Source organism: Oncorhynchus masou, chromosome 24, assembly GCF_036934945.1.
Source record: "Oncorhynchus masou masou isolate Uvic2021 chromosome 24, UVic_Omas_1.1, whole genome shotgun sequence".
Taxonomy (NCBI): domain Eukaryota; kingdom Metazoa; phylum Chordata; class Actinopteri; order Salmoniformes; family Salmonidae; genus Oncorhynchus; species Oncorhynchus masou.
The window spans coordinates 31,845,656-31,872,069 of record NC_088235.1 but is presented as its reverse complement, the minus strand read 5'-3'; the positions used below and the strand labels follow the sequence as shown (position 1 = coordinate 31,872,069).

Sequence of the window (26,414 nt, the reverse complement as noted above, 5' to 3'; positions counted from 1 at the left end):
TGGAGATCTGTTTGGGGTCGTTATCATGTTGGAATACTGCCCTGCGGCACAGTCTCCGAAGGGAGGGGATCATGCTCTGCTTCAGTATGTCACAGTACATGTTGGCATTCATGGTTCCCTTAATGAACTGTAGCTCCCCAGTGCCGGCAGCACTCATGCAGCCCCAGACCATGACACTCCCACCACCATGCTTGACTGTGGGCAAGACACACATGTCTTTGTACTCCTCACCTGATTGCCGCCACACACGCATGACACCATCTGAACCAAATAAGTTTATCTTGGTCTCATCAGACCACAGGAGATGGTTCCAGTAATCCATGTCCTTGGTCTGCTTGTCTTCAGCAAACTGTTTGCGGGCTTTCTTGTGCATCATCTTCAGAAGAGGCTTCCTTCTGGGACGACAGCCATGCAGACCAATTTGATGCAGTGCACGGCGTATGGTCTGAGCACTGACAGGCTAACCCCCCACCCCTTCAACCTCTGCAGTAATGCTGGCAGCACTCATACGTCTATTTCCCAAAGACAACCTCTGGATATGACGCTGAGCACGTGCACTCAACTTCTTTGGTCGACCATGGCGAGGCCTGTTCTGAGTTGAACCTGTCCAGTTAAACCGCCGTATGGTCTTGGCCACCGTGCTGCAGCTCATGTTTTAGGGACTTGGCAATCTTCTTATAGCCCAGGCCATCTTTATGTAGAGCAACCATTCTTTTTTTCAGATCCTCAGAGAGTTCTTTGCCATGAGGTGCCATGTTGAACTTCCAGTGACCAGTCAGTATGAGGGATTGTGAGAGCGATGACACCAAATTTAACACACCTGCACCCCATTCACACCTGAGACCTTGTAACACTAACGAGTCAATTGACACCAGGGAGGGAAACTGGCTTAGTGAAAATGTCCAAATTGGGCCCAATAAGCTATTTTCCCTCCCCAGTAATGCACAGTTGAAGTGTACATATGATAAAAATTACAGACCTCTACATGCTTTGTAAGTAGGAAAACCTGCAAAAACGGCAGTGTATCAAATACTTGTTCTCCCCACTGTATACAGTACCAGGGATGAGCAACTACAGTACTCAGGACCTGATTGGTGTCACAGCCCAGCTAACACACCTGACCCCAATAATCAACTAATCATGATCTTCAGTTTAGAATGGAATTAGTTTAATCAGCTGGGTTTGCTAGGGATGGGGAAAAGTGTGACACCACTCTGGCCCTCGAGGACTGGAGTTGCCCATCCCTGGTATGTACTTTTTAAGGTTAATAGATAAAGCAAGTTACGTTTTTAATTTCGCCTGTTGCATTATTTTTTAATTATGGTAGGGTTGTTTACAAAGAGCGCACGGACAAGGAGAAAATGGAACGGGTCCTGAGTTGACGATCCACTGTTGTGCAGCTCAAGAGTGGTGATTAAGTTACACTTGAAATTCACTACTGTTTTCCAGCTAAACATCTTAACTATACGGTTAACTATAAGGTTAACTATCTGTGTCCCCTATAAATTCCCTCTAGCTCAGGCCTACAGCTATGCATTTGGTTTGCTAACTTGCAAGCTTCTTGTAATATAGCCCAGAATTTCAAGTGTAACTTCATCACCTCTTGGTTACAGCAAATATTTTTTTATCAATGAACCCTCTCTCTGGCTAGAACATATAGACAAACTTTGTGTGACTTTTACTGCTGAGGTCGGCTACAATTAGGGACAAGGTTGCCAGGGAATTCAATCAGCTGACCTAGTCAGCCAATCACAGGCCCTATTAGGTGGGTTAACAGACCCCTTAGTTGGCCACGGGCGTAGAAAGACGACAGGTCAGAAGAACTCTGCACGACCTCAACACAAGGCACCACTGGACCCTTCCAACATGGACAAGCTTCCATCTTGGACTTCCTAACTGTGTGTTAGTGTGTGAATTACCATAAACCACTTTCATCGATTCTCTTCCTATTTGCTGTGAATTAAATGAATGACTGGTTTATCTTTGTGACAGGGAAGGAATCTGATTTCACTGGTGCTCAACTCACAGCTCAGACATGTAATTCAGGATGAGTTAGCCTGCCCTGGAGCAGGCTAGATCTTAATTAGGGTTAGGGTCTAGTTTAAAACTTCTTAAGGCTGGGGGGCACTATTTTCACATCTGGATGAAAAGTGTGCCCAAAGTACAATATGTAGAATATGAAGTAGAATATGCATATAATTGATAGATTTGGATGGAAAGCATTCTAAGGTTTCTAAAACTGTTAAAATTATGTCTGTGAGTATCACAGAACGTATTTGGCAAGCGAAACCTTGAGGACAGAACATCCAGGAAAAAGAAAATTGAGGTCACTCTTTTCAATAGTTTTTCTATGTGGATCTAGATTTCTAAGGCACTTGCTTGCAGTTCCTATCGCTTCCACTAGATGTCAACAGTCTTTAGAAATTGGTTGATGTTTTTCCTTTGAGAAATGAAGAAGTAGGGCTGTTCAGAACAAGGGTCGAGTCTAGTGTACTGTCGTGGTTGGGGCGCGCGACCTGAAAGCTCGCTCCACTTTGTTATCGTCCGGTATTGAACACAGTTTATCCCGTCTTAAATTTGATTGATTATTTAGATTTAAAAATACCTAAAGTTGGATTAGGAAAGTTGTTTGAAATGTTTGGATCAAGTTTACAGGTAACTATATTTAGATACTTTGTAGTCATGTTGCGTAGTCATGTTGCGTGAGTGGGAACCTGTGTTTTTCTGGATCAAACGCCACATTTTGGAGATCTAACGACAGAATTTATCGAACAAAAGGACCATTTGTGATGTTTAATGGACAAATTGGAGTGCCAACAGAAGAAAATCTTCAAAAGTAAGGCATGGATTATATCGTTAATTCTGAGTTTTGTGTCGCGCCTGGTGGGTTGAAATGTGATTTTCATGTGTTTGTTTGATGGGGTGCTGTCCTCAGATATAGCATGGTTTGCTTTTGCCGTAAAGCCTTTTTGAAATCTGACACAGAGGCTGGATTAACCTTTTGCGACTAGCAATCCCGGATCAAGGATCGTAATCATAGCCTCAAATGCATTAGCATAACGCAGCGGACATAAATACCACTAGAAACCTTTCCTATTCATGAAAATCGCAAATGAAATTAATAAAATATATTCAAACACAAGCTTAGCCTTTTGTTAACAACACTGTCATCTCAGATTTTCAAAATATGCGTTACAGCCAACGCTAGACAAGCATTTGTGTAAGTTTATCATGGCATAATGCTATGCTTGGCTCTGCTGGCAGCAGGAAACATTTTCACGAAAATAAGAAAAGCAAGCAAATTAAATAATTTACCTTTGAAGAACTTTGGATGCTTTCACTCAGAAGACTCCCAGTTAGATAGCAAATGTTCCTTTTTTCCCAAAATATTATTTTTATTTTATTATTTTTGTAGGCGAAATAGCTCCCGTTTTTTTCATCATGCATGGCTGAGAAATCGACCGGAAAATGCTGCCTATACAGCGCCGAACTGTTTTCAAAATTAACTCCATAATATTGACAGAAACACGGCAAATGTTGTTTAGGATCCATCGTCAAGGTGTTTTTAACATATATATTCGATAATATATCTGTCAAGGCAATTGGTTTCTCATAAGAAGCGATTGGAAAAATGGCTACCTCAGTATTTTACGCAAGATTTTCTGTGGGAGACACCATGTGACCACTTGCTATATATGGTCCCTTACGGCTATTCTTCAATGGAAATGCGTAAAATGAAGTCACAATGCTGTAGACACCCTGGGGAATACGTGGAAAATGTAAGCTCATTCTTTGCTCATTCACAGCCATATAAGGAGTCATTGGCATGAGGTGGTTTCAAAAAATGTGGCACTTCCTGGTTGGAATTTTATCTGGGTTTCGCCTGTAACATCAGTTCTGTGGCACTCACAGACAATATCTTTGCAGTTTTGGAAACGTCAGAGTGTTTTCTTTCCAAAGCTGTGAATTATATGCATAGTCGAGCATCTTTTCGTGACAAAATATCTTGTTTAAAACGGGAACGTTTTTCATCCAAAATGTTTTATATTGCCCCCTAGTCGTAAGAAGCAGTTCATCTTTAAACCGATGTATAACACTTGTATGATTCATTAATTCATATTATGAGTATTTCTATTTTTGAATGTGGCGCACTGCTATTTCACTGGGTGCTGTTAAATCAATGCCGTTAACGGATTGACTGATGTGCCCAAAGTAAACTGCCTGTTACTCAGGCCCAGAAGCCAGGATATGCATGGAATTAGTAGCATTGGATAGAAAACACTGAAGTTTCTAAAACTGTTAACGTAATGTCTGAGACGATAACAGAATTGAAAGAAATCCGGTGAAAATCCAACCGGAAATCAAAATAAATTGAGGTCCCAGGCCCTTATTATGGAAACCTATTGTTTCTATGTAAATCCATCTCCCAGATTACAATTCCTATGGTTTCCACTAGATGTCAACAGTCTTCATTCAAGGTTTCAGGCTTCTTTTTTGAAAAACGAACAAATATTTGGCGTTTTGGTTAGGAGACCACCTGAACAATATCAGTCATTCGGCGCGCGAGGGAGAGGGTGCACGCTTACGAATTTTCCTTTCCTATTGAACATACTACTTTCCGTATGAAATATTATAGTTTATTTACATTTTAGAGTACCTGATGATTAAACAGAAACGTTTGGATGAAGTTTAGCGATAGCTTTTTGGACTCCTTTGTCTGCATGTTGAACGAGTAGATTACTCAAATTGATGGCGCCAACTAAACAGACTTTCTGAGATATAAAGAAGGATTTGATCTAACAAAACAACCATTCATGTTGTAGCTGGGACCCTTGGGATTGCAAACAGAGGAAGATCTTCAAAAGTAAGTGATTTATTTCATCGCTATTTGTCATTTATATGAAGCATGTGCTGGTTGAAAAATATGTTGTGGGGCGCCGTCCCTCAGACAGTCGCATGGTATGCTTTCGCTGTAAAGCCTTTTTGAAATTGGACAACTGTAAAGGGAATTTTTATCTATAATGACTAATTATGTATACATTTCAATCAGGATGTACGAATCAGAATACTATTATGTTACTGTATATTTACTAATCAGAATACTATTCTATATATGTATGAGTTTTCTTTCTTTATCCCAGTACTGAAAATAATGAATGTGGTCAAAAGTTAGAACAATGACTGTCTGTTCCTTGGTACAAATCTTCAGACTGCTATTTGAATGCTTATCTACACGAGAAGGCCTTGAGTCGTAAATTATATTAAATTGGTAGGGAGGCGGATGTGGGAAGGCTGGAGATACAGCCTTTGTACTGGAACGGAGATGGCACGGATTGGGGCTGGAACTAAGGACGCCATTTTCAGTTTATAACCTGTGGTAAACCTGTATTGTGGTAGTACTCTCTTGAATAAAGGCTGCTATTTGACTTTAAGACCGGGCTCTGTCCATTCCTATAAAATAAGGGTCTTACAAATTCTTATGAATTGACAGAGTGTTTAATTTTAATTGGGAATTAAAACAGAGGAATTAAATTCCTTCAATAACAACGCAGTTAGATTAACAAGAATTTAAGCTTTTAAATTATATGACACGTGTATGTTCATGAATGTTTAATATCACGATAATTTATTTGAATTGCGCGCCCTCCAATTTCACCGGATGTTGTTAGCTGGTGTCCCGCTAGCGGGATACCTATCCCTTAAGGATTCATTGCTATAGAAATGTACGTGTCTAAAAGGTGAGCCACTTTCATGTCACCGGTTATTCAGAGTTGAAATCCTCTATATCACATCGTACTATACCACTCTGGAGTGATAAGAGCAATGAAGGCTCTTCAGAGGAGGAAGTGAAGGACCATCCTCCGCAGTGATTTACATTTTTTACATTTAAAAAGTTATCCTTTTCAGATAAAACAATACTAAATATAATCACGTCTCCAAATTATTGATTAAAACATACTATTTTGTATGAAGGTCTACAGTACCCCGAACAGCACTCTGTAGGGTGCATCATGGTGTAGCCGGAGGACAGCTAGCTTCCGTCCTCCTCTGGGTACATTGACTTCAATACAAAACCGCGGAGGCTCATGGTTCTCACCCCCTTCCATAGACTTACACAGTAATTATGACGTTGTTCAAGTTCTCAGAGCTCTTGCAGCATGAACTGACATGTTGTCCACCCAGTCAAAGGATCAGATAATGAATCTAGTACTGAAAGCAAAAGATACAGCTAGCTAGCACTGCAGTGCATAAAATGTGGTGAGTAGTTGACTCAAAGACAGAGAAAGACATTAGTTGAACAGTTTTTGAGCAAGAGAGACATTTTTTTCAGTTTAATTTACTTAGCTAGCCAGTTTAGCCTACTCAAACACCCTGCTGAAACAGAGGGATGCTATGTTAGCTAGCTGGCTATGACTATCCTACACAACACTAGAACTCAAGATAAGCTTTTGGTTTTACAAATCTATTGCCATCGGGGCCTGCCGGTGTAAGTGCTAAACTGCTTACTGAGTGTACACTGTAACGTTACAGCATGATTGTAGCAGGTTTACTAACGCATTAGTTCTATTAGCTATGTTGACTATAATGTTACTTTAGCTAATATGGTGACAATGCTGTAGGCTGTGTGTAGCAGTTATGATATAGTTTGGCTTGGAAAGTTTTTTTTCACCTCGTCACATACAGCTGATGTTTTGTGCATTGATGTCCACAAGGGACAAAGGGAAAAGATGGGAGGAGAGCGCATAGATGCGAGAAGGAATACAAGGTGGCTGTCATGAAAGTGTTTGTTTACGCGCGATCAGGGGTGTATTCATTCCTCTGATTCTGTTGAAAAAGTACCTTAAACGGAACAAAACGGGGATGAACATACCTGAATTGTCAAAATAGAAACTCTTGTTTGCAACTGTTGGACTAATGATCGACCTGTGTGCACCTACGTTGTAAACTTTAATTCATAGGCTAGGTTGTCGCAACCTAGCAGAGGGAAATGTTAAGTATCATGTTGTAGCCTAAACTTATTGCTGTTACATTGAACTAGGTGAATGGAATATGAATGACAGTCATCCAACATGCTGTAATCAAAATAGGGCAATGCTCATGGAAAACAAATTGTCCTCTGACTGCCATTGGAATAATACCCAGCCTGGTTTGCAAGTGTTCATTTGTATATTTACATTTTGGTCATTTATCAGACACTTATCCAGAGTGACTTAATGCATTCAAGGTAGGTAAACAGCCATATATCACAGTCATAGGACTGTGACATGTTTTTTGTTACCATTACTGAGAATGTTTTTCTAGTGAAGGCGTGTACTTGCAAATGTATTTGTATTTTGAAATGACAAAATACCTCAATATACCTGTCTCTTATGTAAATACAATACTTTCCAAAAGTATTTTGTATTTTAGTTTGATACAATGGTCTCTAGAGTATGTGATAGCAAATCTATAGGAAGAGAGATTCTGCAGATTCTTTCAAACGACAATTTTATACGATTTTTCTATAAAAGCAGAGACCCAACTATGTTTGTTATGCTTTCAAATCTGAACCATTCACCAACAATGGTTCAGAGTTTAAGGCTTAACAAACATAGTCGGGTCTCTGCTTATATAGAAAAATACATAATTTCTGTATACGTGGCAGTCAGCAGATAGTGTGTTAAAGGCAATTAGTCATCTGTGCAGTTTTAAGATAGCACAAGGTTGACAACCAGAGGGCTCAACCATCTAACTGCATTCACAACATCAAACACTATAATGTGCTCATTTCTGCAAGGTTCCATATGTGACTTTTTGTAGATGGTAAACCTATGGGATGTCACATGCTGCAGTCGCACCCAAACGGACCGTAGCTATATTAGCTATAAGTCCCACAAAGACAAGTTTTATGCTTATGACTAAGTCCCACAAAGACAAGATGAATTATGTCATTTTCCACGACAAGTATCTTGTATTTGTAATAAGGTACATAGAAATGTATCTTTTGCCTATCTCTGCCTGCAAGACGAGGGTATACATTTACACACCCTAAGCCTTTAGAGATTGACAACTCACTCAAGGATGATTGAGGCTGAGGATGTCCTAAAATGTAGAATGTACATTGTGTAAAAATAATGCTTCAGTAGGCCTACAACGCTAATTACAGGAAGGGCCCATATCTGTTACAACCAGCTGTCACTTAACAGACGACACGCTACACAACAAGTTGCTGCCGCTGTGAGTCAAAGTGTGACTTAAGGCAAGCTGAGAGCCTTGTTGTTGACATTGGGTAAGCTAATGACATTGGTTCAGCTAATGACATTGGTTCAGCTAATGACATTGGGTCAGCTAATGACATTGGGTCAGCTAATGACATTGGGTAAGCTAATGACATTGGTTCAGCTAATGACATTGGTTCAGCTAATGACATTGGGTCAGCTAATGACATTGGTTCAGCTAATGACATTGGTTCAGCTAATGACATTGGTTCAGCTAATGACATTGGGTCAGCTAATGACATTGGTTCAGCTAATGACATTGGGTCAGCTAATGACATTGGTTCAGCTAATGACATTGGGTCAGCTAATGACATTGGTTCAGCTAATGACATTGGTTCAGCTAATGACATTGGGTCAGCTAATGACATTGGTTCAGCTAATGACATTGGGTCAGCTAATGACATTGGTTCAGCTAATGACATTGGTTCAGCTAATGACATTGGTTCAGCTAATGACATTGGTTCAGCTAATGACATTGGGTCAGCTAATGACATTGGTTCAGCTAATGACATTGGGTCAGCTAATGACATTGGTTCAGCTAATGACATTGGTTCAGCTAATGACATTGGGTCAGCTAATGACATTGGTTCAGCTAATGACATTGGTTCAGCTAATGACATTGGTTCAGCTAATGACATTGGTTCAGCTAATGACATTGGTTCAGCTAATGACATTGGTTCAGCTAATGACATTGGGTCAGCTAATGACATTGGTTCAGCTAATGCTTCAGGTGATGGACAGAGGGATAATACAGTATACAAACTTCTTAAATTAATGTATATACAACATTTTATTGAAATATAATTATCATAACCTTTAGAAAAACTGACAAGGGAAGTACCGCAACATGGTTAATTTTGCAAGTCAAAAGATTAAAGGTCAGGTCAAAGGTAATATGTTCTTCATCAGGTGAAAAGGTATTTCAGGTCGTAACCTGGGTGACAGGGCGGGAGTACACATGGTATTGCATAGGACATAACTCTACCTGCGTTCGTTTAGATCATGAAAGCGGACAATCACTCACAAAAAACAACAGACAGCGCTAACCATAGTACTCTAGTGTAGTGGTTCTCAACCTGGGGTACTAGTACCTCTGTACTGGCTTATCCACATGGGCTACTTGGGGAAACTCATAAGAACATACAGTAGGCTTAATGATCACTTGCACATGAGGGGGTACATTGTGAAGGGGTACATCGGGCAGATTGTGCTATTTTGTATCCAACTTCATATAGCCAGCCAGAAGAAAGGCACACAGACACACACACTTCAGTTTTTTTTTAATGTTTAGTAAAATATATCAAACAGTGATGACAGGCATTGACAGGACAGTCACAGCCACACGTTCACTGCTCCCAGAATAACTCTCTCAGACTGAATGCACAAAGGGATTGGAAAGTATAAATGTGTTGTAAAAAGTAATATTTTGTGTAATGAAACAATATTCCAATGCCTGAATGAGCCTAGCTGGGCACAATCTCTTGAGACCAGAAGGCTAATGACTTCTCTCTATAAAGTCCGTAGTTGGTAGATCATGATGCTTGCAACACCAGGTTTGTGGGTTCAATTCCCATAGTGGACCAGTCCGAAAAATGTATGCACTCACTACTGTAATTCGTTCTGGACAAGTGTGTCTACTATTTGACAAAAAAATGTACACGTAAGTTTGGCCACACCTCCCCCTTGTTCTCTGGGCAATAACAAAAGCTTTTAGGCCTCCTTCCTTTACTTCCTAATGGCACATCAGTAGGCTAAATAATAGCAATAGTGCCCTTTTCATGAAAAACACGTCAAAAATCTGAAAGGGCGTTCCGTTGGTGTTTCCTAGTGCTTAATGAGTGATGTTGATTGTTCCAGAACAGGAAATTTGGTATTTTCCTGTCTGTTCTGTTCCGTCTGAGAGAGGCTCTGATCCTTGTCTTATAGAGATTATTAAGCAATTTCATCTGTGAGTAAAGGATTGTTGGCGTCGTGTGGTCGTTGAAATTTACTGTAAGCCCAGACGGGCAACGGCAGTTACCTGGAAAGGATTTATCTCTCAAATGAAGAGATGACAGGAAAGGACAAGACAGAAAGACAAGCCAGGAAAGAAAGGACAGGAAAAAACAGGAGAGGACAGACAGGACAGGACAGACAGGGACAGGAGGTAAAGGACAGAAAGGACAGGAGGTGAAGGACAGAAAGGACAGAGAAGACAGGAGATTAAGGACAGGACAGACAGGAAAGGACAGAACGGTAATGACAGGGACAGGACAGACAGGAGGTAAATGACAGAAAGAACATGACAGGGACAGAAAGGACAGGACAGGAGGTAAAGGACAGAAAGAACAGGACAGGAGGTAAAGGACAGAACGGACAGGACATGAGGTAAAGGACAGAAAGAACAGGGCAGGAGGTAAAGGACAAAAAGAACATGACAGGGATAGGACATACAGGACAGGAGGTAAAGGACATAAGGTAAAGGACAGAAAAGACATGGCAGGACAGGACAGACAGGAAAGTACAGAAAGGATAGGACAGAAATAACATGACAGGAGGTAAAGGACAGAAATGACATGACAGGGACAGGACAGACAGGAAAGAACAGAAAGGACATGGCAGGACAGGTCAGACAGTAAAGTACAGAAAGGATAGGACAGAAATAACATGACAGGAGGTAAAGGACAGAAATGACATGACAGGGACAGGACAGACAGGAGGCAAAGGACAGAATGGACAGGAGGTAAAGGACAGAAAGGACAGGAGGTAAAGGACAGAAAGGACAGGACAGGAGGTAAAGGACAGAAAGGACAGGTCAGGAGGAAGAGGACAGAAAGAACAGGACAGGAGGTAAAGGACAGAAAGGACAGGTCAGGAGGAAGAGGACAGAAAGAACAGGACAGGAGGTAAAGGACAAAAAGGACAGGACAGGAGGTAAAGGACAGAAAGGACAGGACAGGAGGTAAAGGACAGAAAGGACAGGTCAGGAGGAAGAGGACAGAAAGAACAGGACAGGAGGTAAAGGACAGAACGGACATGACAGGAGGTAAAGGACAGGAGATAAAGGACAGAAAGGACATAAAGAACAGGAGGTAAAGGACAGAAAGAACATGACAGGGATAGGACAGACAGGAGGTAAAGGACAGACAGGACATGACAGGGATAGGACAGACAGGATAGGAGGTAAAGGACAGAAAGAACATGACAGGGATAGGACAGACAGGACAGGAGGTAAAGGACAGAAAGAACATGACAGGGATAGGACAGACAGGACAGGAGGTAAAGGACAGAAAGAACATGACAGGGATAGGACAGACAGGACAGGAGGTAAAGGACAGAAATAACATGACAGGGATAGGACAGACAGGACAGGAGGTAAAGGACAGAAAGAACATGACAGGGATAGGACAGACAGGACAGGAGGTAAAGGACAGAAAGAACATGACAGGGATAGGACAGACAGGACAGGAGGTAAAGGACAGAAAGAACATGACAGGGATAGGACAGACAGGACAGGAGGTAAAGGACAGAAACAACATGACAGGGATAGGACAGACAGGACAGGAGGTAAAGGACAGAAAGAACATGACAGGGATAGGACAGACAGGACAGGAGGTAAAGGACAGAAAGAACATGACAGGGATAGGACAGACAGGACAGGTGGTAGACATGGAAAGACAGAACAGAGCAGGAGGCAGGATCTGTGCTCAGAGTTCAAACATGTGGTGATGACTGAATCATACAGTACAGTATGTACAGGCGTGTGAAAGCTTCTAAACGTCTCAGGATAATAAGAATCAATACATACTTCTGGGCCTTGTTTTCCAGTCACTTAACATTACGAGGATCGTACCAACTTTTTAAGTTTCCCAAACAAGCACGTAGTGCTCACGAAGTGTGTTGCTGCTCTCGGATCAGCTTTCTCCATTCAAATATTACCTAAACATTCAAATTCTTCCACAATACTGACGACGGATCAGCTCCTAGAGATATTACCAATGGCTGCAAATAGGCTATTGAGGCGACTTATTATGCTTACCCAATAATAATGTATTAAATCACAGATTTTGCACATCATTGTGCACATGTTGTCACACACCATGAACCACCTTGAGGCAAAAATGACAGACAGTAGCCTAGTCACAAAATATAACTCTATTGATTGGACATGACATCGATTCAATATACAGTTGAAGTCGGACGTTTACATACACCTTAGCCAAATACATTTAAACTCAGTTTTCACAATTCCTGACATTTAATCCTAGTAAAAATTCCCTGTCTTAGGTCAGTTAGGATCACCACTTTATTTTAAGAATGTGAAATGTCAGAATAATAGTAGAGACAATTATTTATTTCAGTTTTTATTTATTTAATCACATTCCCAGGTTGGTCAGAAGTTAACATACACTCAATTTGTATTTGGTAGCATTGCCTTCAAATTGTTTAACTTGGGTCAAAGGTTTGGGTATCCTTCCACAAGCTTCCCACAATAAGTTGGGTGACTTTTGGCCCATTGCTCCTGACAGAGCTGGTGTATCTGAGTCAGGTTTGTAGGCCTCCTTGCTCGCACACACTTTTTCAGTTCTGCCCACAAAAATTCTATAGGATTGAGGTCAGGGCTTTGTGATGGCCACTCCTTGACTTTGTTGTCCTTAAGCCATTTTGCCACAACTTTGGAAGTATGATTGGGGTCATTGTCCATTTGGAAGACCCATTTGCGACAATATATCCACATAATTTTCCTACCTCATGATGCCAAATATTTTGTGAAGTGCACCAGTCCCTCCTGCAGCAAAGCACCCCCACAACACGATGCTGCCACCCCCGTGCTCCACGGTTGGGATGGTGTTCTTCGGTTTGCAAGCCTCCCCCTTTTCCCTCCAAACATAACAATGGTCATTATGGCCAAACAGTTCTATTCTATCAGACCAGAGGACATTTCTCCAAAAAGTACAATCTTCGTCCCCATGTGCAGTTGCAAACCGTAGTTTGGCTTTAATATGGCCGTTTTGGAGCATGGGCTTCTTCCTTGCTGAGCTGCCTTTCACGTTATGTCGATATAGGGCTCGTTTTACCCTGGCTATAGATACTTTTGTACCTGTTTCTGCCAGCATCTTCACAAGCTCCTTTGCTGTTGTTCTGGGATTGATTTGCACTTTTCGCACCAAAGTACGTTCATCTCTAGGAGACAGAACGTGTTTCCTTCCTGAGCAGTATGATGGCTGAGTGGTCCCATGGTGTTTATACTTGCGTACTATTGCTTGTACAGATGAGCGTTGTACCTTCAGGCTTTTGGAAATTGCTCCCAAGGATGAACCAGATTTGTGGAAGTCAACCATTTTTTTTCTGAGGTCTTGGCTGATTTCTTTTGATTTTCCCATGATGTCAAACATTGAGGCGTTGAGTTTGAAGGTATGCCTTGAAATACATCCACAGGTACACCTCCAATTTACTAAAATTATGCCAATTAGCCTATCAGAAGAAATTACATCATTTTCTGGACATTTCCAAGCTGTTGAAAGGCACAGTTAACTTAGTGTATGTAAACTTCTGACCCACTAGAATTGTGATACAGTGATTATATATAAGTGAAATAATCTGTCCGGAAAGAATTGCTGGAAAAATTACTTGTGTCATGCACAAAGTAGATGTCCTAACCGACTTGCCAAAACTATAGTTTGTTAACAAGAAATTTGAGGAGTGGTTGAAAAACAAGTTTTAATGACTCCAACCTAAGTGTAAGTAAACTTCTGATTCAACTGTAATTGAAATAGCCTATATAGGCCCATGTAGCCTACTGTATGTAGGCCTATCTTTTTAATGTAGTCATCTCGGTTTTTGTTTGAATCTTCATTTTATCCTTCACTTGTTTGTAACAATTGCAAATACTTTGTAACTTTGTATTTGAAATCAACTTAGTTCTGAAGTTATCGGCATTCACAGTCAGACAGATAGCCTAAACATCTCAATTATAAGTTTAGGGGAGATACGGTGATGCGGAAGGCATCTAACGATGCATTTTGGCTGCTCTACGAGTGGTCTGAATCCCTCATACACAGAACAAAAATAAGGATTCCTCAAGGGTTCTTTGGGAAGGGTGATGGTTCTATGTGGAACCATTGTGATAGAAAAATCACATATTTTCCTGATTAGTTTAATATTAATAGTTAGCAATCTCGACCCCGCCCTGTGCAACTGGGTACTGGACTTCCTGACGGGCCGCCCCCAGGTGGTGAGGGTAGGTAACAACATCTCCTCCCCGCTGATCCTCAACACTGGGGCCCCACAAGGGTGTGTTCTGAGCCCTCTCCTGTACTCCCTGTTCACCCACAACTGCGTGGCCACGCACGCCTCCAACTCAATCATCAAGTTTGCGGACGACACAACAGTGGTAGGCTTGATTACCAACAACGACGAGACGGCCTACAGGGAGGATGTGAGGGCCCTCAGAGTGTGGTGTCAGGAAAATAACCTCACACTCAACGTCAACAAAACTAAGGAGATGATTGTGGACTTCAGGAAACAGCAGAGGGAACACCCCCCTATCCACATCGATGGAACAGTAGTGGAGAGAGTAGCAAGTTTTAAGTTCCTCGGCATACACATCACAGACAAACTGAATTGGTCCATTCACACAGACAGCATCGTGAAGAAGGCGCAGCAGCGCCTCTTCAACCTCAGGAGGCTGAAGAAATTCGGCTTGTCACCAAAAGCACTCACAAACTTCTACAGATGCACAATCGAGAGCATCCTGGCGGGCTGTATCACCGCCTGGTACGGCAACTGCTCCGCCCTCAACCGTAAGGCTCTCCTTACGGCAAACTACCTGCCCTCCAGGACACCTACACCACCCACTGTTACAGGAAGGCCATAAAGATCATCAAGGACATCTACCACCCGAGCCACTGCCTGTTCACCCCGCTATCATCCAGAAGGCGAGGTCAGTACAGGTGCATCAAAGCTGGGACCGAGAGACTGAAAAACAGCTTCTATCTCAAGGCCATTAGACTGTTAAACAGCCACCACTAACATTGAGTGGCTGCTGCCAACACACTGACACTGACTCAACTCCAGCCACTTTAATAATGGGAATTGATGGGAAATGATGTAAATATATCACTAGCCACTTTAAACAATGCTACCTTATATAATGTTACTTACCCTACATTATTCATCTCATATGCATACGTATATACTGTACTCTATATCATCGACTGCATCCTTATGTAATACATCACTAGCCACTTTAACTATGCCACTTTGTTTACATACTCATCTCATATGTATATACTGTACTCGATACCATCTACTGTATCTTGCCTATGCTGCTCTGTACCATCACTCATTCATATATCCTTATGTACATATTCTTAATCCCCTTATACTGTGTATAAAACAGTAGATTAGGAATTGTTAGTTAGATTACTTGTTGGTTATTACTGCATTGTCGGAACTAGAAGCACAAGCATTTCGCTAAACTCGCATTAACATCTGCTAACCATGTGTATGTGACAAATAAAATTTGATTTGATTTGATGGCCAAGATTTCGCGATACATGGCCCCATCCATCCTCCCCTCAATACGGTGCAGTCGTCCTGTCCCCTTTGCAGAGAAGCATCCCCAAAGAATGTTTCCACCTCCATGCTTCACAGTTGGGATGGTGTTCTTGGGGTTGTACTCATCCTTCTTCTTCCTCCAAACACGGCGAGTGGAGTTTAGACCAAAAACCTCTATTTTTGTCTCATCACACCACATGACCTTCTCCCATTCCTCCTCTGGATCATCCAGATGGTCATTGGCAAACTTCAGACGGGCCTGGACATGTACTGGCTTGAGCAAGGGGACCTTGCTTGCGCTGCAGGATTTTAATCCATGGCGGCGTAGTGTGTTACTAATAGTTTTCTTTGAGACTGTGGTCCCAGCTCTCTTCAGGTCATTGACCAGGTCCTGCCGTGTAGGTCCTGCCGTGTAGTTCTGGGCTGATCCCTCACCTTCCTCAGGATCATTGATGCCCCACAAGGTGAGATCTTGCATGGAGCCCCAGACCGAGGGTGATTGACCGTCATCTTGAACTTCTTCCATTTTCTGATAATTGCGCCAACAGTTGTTGCCTTCTCACCAAGCTGCTTTCATATTGTCCTGTAACCCATCCCAGCCTTGTGCAGAACTACAATTTTATACCGGATGTTCTAACACAGCTCTCTGGTCTTGGCCATTGTGGAGAGGTTGGAGTCTGTTTAATTGAGTGTGTGGACAGGTGTCTTTTATACAGGTAACGAGTTCAAACAGGTGCAGTTAATACAGGTAATGAGTGGAGAACAGGAGGGCTTCTTAAAGAGAAACGAACAGGTCTGTGAGAGCCGGAATTCTTACTGGTTGTTAGGTGATCAAACACTTATGTCATGCAATAAAATGCAAATTAATTACTTAAAAATCATACAATGTGATTTTCTGGATTTTTGTTTTAGATTCCGTCTCTCACAGTTGAAGTGTACCTATGATACAAATTACAGACCTCTACATGCTTTGTAAGTAGGAAAACCTGCAAAATCGGCAGTGTATCAAATACTAGTTCTCCCCACTGTATTTACAGAACACATCTACCTCAATTACCTTGTACCCCTGCACATGGACTCGGTACTGGTAACCCCATGTATATCGCCAAGTTATTGTTCATTGTGTTGTTATTTTTCAATTATTTCTCTTTACCCTCTGCATTGTTGGGCCTGTAAGTAAGCATTTAACTGTTAGTGTACACCTGTTGTTTACGAAGTATGTGACATGAAAGTTCATGTGATTTGAATTGAGAAGTTGAATCAAGTGAGCTACCGCTGGAACAGGTGGGGGTCCCTGAGGAGAGAATTAATAACCATTGACTGATTTTAGTAATTGCTCTCAATTGACACAACACCATCATTGGCCGTAGTCATTTATAATATGTAAGGGAATAGCACAACAAATTAAATAAACTGGAATGGCACTCATTCATGGTTGCACAATTCGAGCTGTGCGCAAACCCCATCTTAAAATATTCTAATGAGCCACCTCCTCTACATTATCGCTAAAAGAGCAAATAACCCTTTTGTGAACTGTAACCACTGAAGAGCTCAAAGGGTTATTTTAGTCAGTTTGGTTCCACATAGAAACATCACCCTTCCCAAAGAATCTTGAAGTACCCTCATTTTTTAGTGTATACGTGATTTTGAATGTACAGGAAACCAACCATAACTACCATAATCTGCCACATCTACAGTTACAGTTGTATTATCCACTTTGCAGACCATCAAAAATGTTTAAATATGTGTAAGGAGCATATATTTGGTTTCAGATAACATATTTCAGTGCCAGCAGCATGCCACACTGCATCCCACTGCTGGCTTGCTTCTGAAGCTAAGCATGGTTGGTCCTGGTCGATCCCTGGATGAGAGACCAGATGCTGCTGTAAGTAGTGTTGGAGGGCCAGTAGGAGGCACTCTTTCCTCTGGTCTAAAAAAATACCCCATTGTTCCAGGGCTGTGGTTGGGGACATTGCCATGTAGGGCACTTATCGTAAGAGTAGGGGTGTTAACTCTGTTGTCCTGGCTAAATTCCCAATCTTGTCCTCATATCATCACGGTCACCTAATCATCCCCAGTTTGCAATTGGCTTGTTCATCCCCCTCCTCTCCCCTGTAACTATTCCCCAGGTTGTTGCTGTAAATGAGAATGTGTTCTCAGTCAACTTACCTGGTAAAATACATTATTATTACAGCTTCTCTATAAATCAGGTTATAACCACATTAGTCCACCTGTACCACATAATTTGCCAGATTAGATTTGGATCCCATTGACAAAAAGACCATCTCATTGTTTAGTAGAGCTCTGTTGTCACAATAGTGCAATAGTTTCCAGTATATTAACATAACAAAAAGCATGATACACTGTAGGTTACAGCTGTAATGTGTTGCAAAAAAAAGAATACTTACTCAGAGGAATCTATGAAGTATATTACAAGGGCTCCGATGCTGAGGGCAAAGACAAGCACCACCTGAAGAGGAGAGAGAGGAAAAGTTAGTCTTTATTAATAGGTCAACTGCAACGTCCAATTCACCAAATACTGTTTTATCCCTCTGACATCATTGCACACTATTGAACACACAATAGAACAGTAGAGTATGTACTACAATTTTATTTTTACCAGAATGCTGGATGCTCATTTCCTCAAAGCAATAACAAATGTGCTTCTGGTGGACAGTGGTGCTGTTTTGCCAATCGCAGATCTCAACTTTAAGGCCAAGGATAAATCATTCCGAACTGGCACTGTTAGAATATACACATAGTGAGTAGCTACACATCACATCATCTCATTCTGACAGGGTTATAAAAGAGAGTGCGAGGCCACAACTACACCAATGAACAAACACACACACTAGCCAAGCTGAAAGGGAATACACACAAACACAGAGAGAACTGTGCAGTATGCTACACCCTAGCTGAAAGGGAATACAGCACACAGAACTGTAAATAGAGCAGTATGCTACACCCGAGATGAAAGGGAATACAGCACACAGAACTGTAAATAGAGCAGTATGCTACACACTAGCTGAAAGGGAATACAGCACACAGAACTGTAAATAGAGCAGTATGCTACACCCTAGCTGAAAGGGAATACACACAAACACAGAGAGAACTGTGCAGTATGATACACCCTAGCTGAAAGGGAATACAGCACACAGAACTGTAAATAGAGCAGTACGCTACACCCTAGCTGAAAGGGAATACATACAAACAGAGAGAGAACTGTGCAGTATGCTACACACTAGCTGAAAGGGAATACAGCACACAGAACTGTAAATAGAGCAGTATGCTACACACTAGCTGAAAGGGAATACATACAAACACAGAGAGAACTGTGCAGTATGATACACACTAGCTGAAAGGGAATACAGCACACAGAACTGTAAATAGAGCAGTATGCTACACACTAGCTGAAAGGGAATACAGCATACAGGACTGTAAATAGAGCAGTATGCTACACACTAGCTGAAAGGGAATACAGCACACAGAACAGTAAATAGAGCAGTATGCTACACCCTCGCTGAAAGGGAATACAGTACACAGAACTGTAAAAAGAGCAGTATGCTACACACTAGCTGAAAGGGAATACAGCATACAGGACTGTAAATAGAGCAGTATGCTACACATTAGCTGAAAGGGAATACAGCACACAGGACTATAAATAGAGCAGTATGCCACACCCTAACTGAAAGGGAATACACACAAACAGAGAAAGAACTGTGCAGTATGCTACACACTAGCTGAAAGGGAATACAGCACACAGAACTGTAAATAGAGCAGTATGCTACACACTAGCTGAAAGGGAATACACACAAACACAGAGAGTACTGTGCAGTATGCTACACACTAGCTGAAAGGGAATACAGCACACAGAACTGTAAATAGAGCAGTATGCTACACCCTAGCTGAAAGGGAATACAGCACACATAACTGTAAATAGAGCAGCATGCTACACCCGAGCTGAAAGGGAATACACACAAACACAGAGAGAACTGTGCAGTATGCTACACACTAGCTGAAAGGGAATACAGCACACATAACTGTAAACAGAGCAGTATGCTACACACTAGCTGAAAGGGAATATAGAACACAGAACTGTAAATAGAGCAGTATGCTACACACTAGCTGAAAGGGAATACAGCACACAGAACTGTAAATAGAGCAGTGTGCTACACACTAGCTGAAAGGGAATACACACAAACACAGAGAGAACTGTGCAGTATGCTACACACTACCTGAAAGGGAATACAGCACACAGAACTGTAAATAGAGCAGTATGCTACACACTAGCTGAAAGGGAATACACACAAACACAGAGAGAACTGTGCAGTATGCTACACACTAGCTGAAAGGGAATACAGCACACGGAACTGTAAATAGAGCAGTATGCTACACACTAGCTGAAAGGGAATACAGCACACAGGACTGTAAAAAGAGCAGTATGCTACACACTAGCTGAAAGGGAATACAGCACACGGAACTGTAAATAGAGCAGTATGCTACACACTAGCTGAAAGGGAATACAGCACACAGGACTGTAAAAAGAGCAGTATGCTACACACTAGCTGAAAGGGAATACAGCACACAGAACTGTAAATAGAGCAGTATGCTACACCCTAGATGAAAGGGAATACAGCATACAGAACTGTAAATAGAGCAGTATGCTACATACTAGCTGAAAGGGAATATAGAACACAGAACTGTAAATAGAGCAGTATGCTACACACTAGCTGAAAGGGAATACAGCACACGGAACTGTAAATAGAGCAGTATGCTACACACTAGCTGAAAGGGAATACAGCACACAGGACTGTAAAAAGAGCAGTATGCTACACACTAGCTGAAAGGGAATACAGCACACAGAACTGTAAATAGAGCAGTATGCTACACACTAGCTGAAAGGGAATACAGCACACAGAACTGGAAATAGAGCAGCATGCTACACCCAAGCTGAAAGGGAATACAGCACACAGAACTGTAAATAGAGCAGTATGCTACACCCTAGCTGAAAGGGAATACACACAAACACAGAGAGAACTGTGCCGTATGCTACACACTAGCTGAAAGGGAATACAGCACACATAACTGTAAACAGAGCAGTATGCTACACACTAGCTGAAAGGGAATACATACAAACACAGAGAGAACTGTGCAGTATGCTACACACTACCTGAAAGGGAATACAGCACACAGAACTGTAAATAGAGCAGTATGCTACACATTAGCTGAAAGGGAATACACACAAACACAGAGAGAACTGTGCAGTATGCTACACACTAGCTGAAAGGGAATACAGCACACGGAACTGTAAATGGAGCAGTATGCTACACACTAGCTGAAAGGGAATACAGCACACAGGACTGTAAATAGAGCAGTATGCTACACACTAGCTGAAAAGGAATACAGCACACAGAACTGTAAATAGAGCAGTATGCTACACCCTAGATGAAAGGGAATACAGCATACAGAACTGTAAATAGAGCAGTATGCTACATACTAGCTGAAAGGGAATATACACAAACAGAGAGAGAACTGTGCAGTATGCTACACACTAGCTGAAAGGGAATACAGCACACAGAACTGTAAATAGAGCAGTATGCTACACCCTAGCTGAAAGGGAATACAGCACACAGAACTGTAAATAGAGCAGTATGCTACACCCTAGCTGAAAGGGAATACAGCACACAGAACTGTAAATAGAGCAGCATGCTACACCCGAGCTGAAAGGGAATACAGCACACAGAACTGTAAATAGAGCAGTATGCTACACCCTAGCTGAAAGGGAATACAGCACACAGAACTGTAAATAGAGCAGTATGCTACACCCTAGCTGAAAGGGAATACAGCACACGGAACTGTAAATAGTGCAGTATGCTACACCTTAGCTGAAAGGGAATACAGCACACAGAACTGTAAATAGAGCAGTATGCTACACCCTAGCTGAAAGGGAATACAGCACACGGAACTGTAAATAGAGCAGTATGCTACACCCTAGCTGAAAGGGAATACAGCACACAGAACTGTAAATAGAGCAGTATGCTACACACTAGCTGAAAGGGAATACAGCACACAGAACTGTAAATAGAGCAGCATGCTACACCCGAGCTGAAAGGGAATACAGCACACAGAACTGTAAATAGAGCAGTATGCTACACCCTTGCTGAAAGGGAATACATACAAACACAGAGAGAACTGTGCAGTATGCTACACACTAGCTGAAAGGGAATACAGCACACAGAACTGTAAATAGAGCAGTATGCTACACACTAGCTGAAAGGGAATACACACAAACACAGAGAGAGCTGTGCAGTATGCTACACACTAGCTGAAAGAGAATACAGCACACAGAACTGTATATATAGCAGTATGCTACACCCGAGCTGAAAGGGAATACAGCACACATAACTGTAAATAGAGCAGCATGCTACATCCTAGCTGAAAGGGAATACAGCACACATAACTGTAAATAGAGCAGTATGCTACACCCGAGCTGAAAGGGAATACAGCACACATAACTGTAAATAGAGCAGCATGCTACATCCTAGCTGAAAGGGAATACAGCACACAGAACGGTAAATAGAGCAGTATGCTACTCCCAAGCTGAAAGGGAATACAGCACACAGAACTGTAAATAGAGCAGTATGCTACACCCTAGCAGAAAGTGAATACAGCACACAGAACTGTAAATAGAGCAGTATGCTACACCCAGCTGAAAGGGAATACAGCACACAGAACTGTAAATAGAGCAGTATGCTACACCCTTGCTGTAGGGGAATACACACAAACAGAGAGAACTGTGCAGTATGCTACACACTAGCTGAAAGGGAATACAGCACACAGGACTGTAAATAGAGCAGTATGCTACACACTCGCTAAAAGGGAATACAGCACACAGAACTGTAAATAGAGCAGTATGCTACACCCGAGCTGAAAGGGAATACGGCAGACATAACTGTAAATAGAGCAGCATGCTACATCCTAGCTGAAAGGGAATACAGCACACAGAACTGTAAATAGAGCAGCATGCTACACCCTAGCTGAAAGTGAATACAGCACACAGAACTGTAAATAGAGCAGTATGCTACACCCTAGCTGAAAGGGAATACAGCACACAGAACTGTAAATAGAGCAGCATGCTACATCCTAGTTGAAAGGGAATACAGCACACAGAACTGTAAATAGAGCAGTATGCTACACCCTAGATGAAAGGGAATACAGCATACAGAACTGTAAATAGAGCAGTATGCTACATACTAGCTGAAAGGGAATATACACAAACAGAGAGAGAACTGTGCAGTATGCTACACACTAGCTGAAAGGGAATACAGCACACAGAACTGTAAATAGAGCAGTATGCTACACCCTAGCTGAAAGGGAATACAGCACACAGAACTGTAAATAGAGCAGTATGCTACACCCTAGCTGAAAGGGAATACAGCACACAGAACTGTAAATAGAGCAGCATGCTACACCCGAGCTGAAAGGGAATACAGCACACAGAACTGTAAATAGAGCAGTATGCTACACCCTAGCTGAAAGGGAATACAGCACACAGAACTGTAAATAGAGCAGTATGCTACACCCTAGCTGAAAGGGAATACAGCACACGGAACTGTAAATAGTGCAGTATGCTACACCTTAGCTGAAAGGGAATACAGCACACAGAACTGTAAATAGAGCAGTATGCTACACCCTAGCTGAAAGGGAATACAGCACACGGAACTGTAAATAGAGCAGTATGCTACACCCTAGCTGAAAGGGAATACAGCACACAGAACTGTAAATAGAGCAGTATGCTACACACTAGCTGAAAGGGAATACAGCACACAGAACTGTAAATAGAGCAGCATGCTACACCCGAGCTGAAAGGGAATACAGCACACAGAACTGTAAATAGAGCAGTATGCTACACCCTTGCTGAAAGGGAATACATACAAACACAGAGAGAACTGTGCAGTATGCTACACACTAGCTGAAAGGGAATACAGCACACAGAACTGTAAATAGAGCAGTATGCTACACACTAGCTGAAAGGGAATACACACAAACACAGAGAGAGCTGTGCAGTATGCTACACACTAGCTGAAAGAGAATACAGCACACAGAACTGTATATATAGCAGTATGCTACACCCGAGCTGAAAGGGAATACAGCACACATAACTGTAAATAGAGCAGCATGCTACATCCTAGCTGAAAGGGAATACAGCACACATAACTGTAAATAGAGCAGTATGCTACACCCGAGCTGAAAGGGAATACAGCACACATAACTGTAAATAGAGCAGCATGCTACATCCTAGCTGAAAGGGAATACAGCACACAGAACGGTAAATAGAGCAGTATGCTACTCCCAAGCTGAAAGGGAATACAGCACACAGAACTGTAAATAGAGCAGTATGCTACACCCTAGCAGAAAGTGAATACAGCAGACAGAACTGTAAATAGAGCAGTATGCTACACCCAGCTGAAAGGGAATACAGCACACAGAACTGTAAATAGAGCAGTATGCTACACCCTTGCTGTAGGGGAATACACACAAACAGAGAGAACTGTGCAGTATGCTACACACTAGCTGAAAGGGAATACAGCACACAGGACTGTAAATAGAGCAGTATGCTACACACTCGCTAAAAGGGAATACAGCACACAGAACTGTAAATAGAGCAGTATGCTACACCCGAGCTGAAAGGGAATACGGCAGACATAACTGTAAATAGAGCAGCATGCTACATCCTAGCTGAAAGGGAATACAGCACACAGAACTGTAAATAGAGCAGCATGCTACACCCTAGCTGAAAGTGAATACAGCACACAGAACTGTAAATAGAGCAGTATGCTACACCCTAGCTGAAAGGGAATACAGCACACAGAACTGTAAATAGAGCAGCATGCTACATCCTAGTTGAAAGGGAATACAGCACACAGGACTGTAAATAGTGCAGTATGCTACACCTTAGCTGAAAGGGAATACAGCACACAGGACTATAAATAGAGCAGTATGCTCACACTAGCTGAAAGGGAATACAGCACACAGGACTATAAATAGAGCAGTATGCTACACCCTAGCTGAAAGGGAATACAGCACACAGGACTGTAAATAGAGCAGTATGCTAAACGCTAGCTGAAAGGGAATACAGCACACAGAACTGTAAATAGAGCAGTATGCTACACCCTAGCTGAAAGGGAATACACACAAACACAGAGAGAACTGTGCAGTATGCTACACACTAGCTGAAAGGGAATACAGCACACATAACTGTAAACAGAGCAGTATGCTACACACTAGCTGAAAGGGAATACATACAAACACAGAGAGAACTGTGCAGTATGCTACACACTAGCTGAAAGGGAATACAGCACACAGAGCTGTAAATAGAGCAGTATGCTACACCCTAGCTGAAAGGGAATACACACAAACCCAGAGAGAACTGTGCAGTATGCTACAAACTAGCTGAAAGGGAATACAGCACACAGAACTGTAAATAGAGCAGTGTGCTACACACTAGCTGAAAGGGAATACACACAAACACAGAGAGAACTGTGCAGTATGCTACACACTACCTGAAAGGGAATACCGCACACAGAACTGTAAATAATGCAGTATGCTACACCCTAGATGAAAGGGAATACAGCATACAGAACTGTAAATAGAGCAGTATGCTACATACTAGCTGAAAGGGAATATACACAAACAGAGAGAGAACTGTGCAGTATGCTACACACTAGCTGAAAGGGAATACAGCACACAGAACTGTAAATAGAGCAGTATGCTACACCCTAGCTGAAAGGGAATACAGCACACAGAACTGTAAATAGAGCAGTATGCTACACCCTAGCTGAAAGGGAATACAGCACACAGAACTGTAAATAGAGCAGCATGCTACACCCGAGCTGAAAGGGAATACAGCACACATAACTGTAAATAGAGCAGTATGCTACACCCTAGCTGAAAGGGAATACAGCACACAGAACTGTAAATAGAGCAGTATGCTACACCCTAGCTGAAAGGGAATACAGCACACGGAACTGTAAATAGTGCAGTATGCTACACCTTAGCTGAAAGGGAATACAGCACACAGAACTGTAAATAGAGCAGTATGCTACACCCTAGCTGAAAGGGAATACAGCACACGGAACTGTAAATGGAGCAGTATGCTACACCCTAGCTGAAAGGGAATACAGCACACAGAACTGTAAATAGAGCAGTATGCTACACACTAGCTGAAAGGGAATACAGCACACAGAACTGTAAATAGAGCAGCATGCTACACCCGAGCTGAAAGGGAATACAGCACACAGAACTGTAAATAGAGCAGTATGCTACACCCTAGCTGAAAGGGAATACACACAAACACAGAGAGAACTGTGCAGTATGCTACACACTAGCTGAAAGGGCATACAGCACACAGAACTGTAAACAGAGCAGTATGCTACACACTAGCTGAAAGGGAATACATACAAACACAGAGAGAACTGTGCAGTATGCTACACACTAGCTGAAAGGGAATACAGCACACAGAACTGTAAATAGAGCAGTATGCTACACCCTAGCTGAAAGGGAATACACACAAACACAGAGAGAGCTGTGCAGTATGCTACACACTAGCTGAAAGGG

At 42.0% G+C, this 26,414-nt stretch overlaps 1 protein-coding gene across 2 annotated transcripts in view; it reads right to left on the bottom strand.

Moving 5' to 3' along the window:
• Positions 1-26,414, bottom strand: part of LOC135512049 (calcium-activated potassium channel subunit alpha-1a-like) — a 254,936-nt gene that overhangs the window by 105,465 nt on the left and 123,057 nt on the right. For both annotated transcript variants that reach the window (XM_064933655.1, XM_064933654.1), the window contains exon 3: positions 18,206-18,267. In XM_064933655.1, the coding sequence (XP_064789727.1) occupies positions 18,206-18,267 (62 nt within the window). The remainder of the gene's footprint in view (positions 1-18,205; positions 18,268-26,414) is intronic.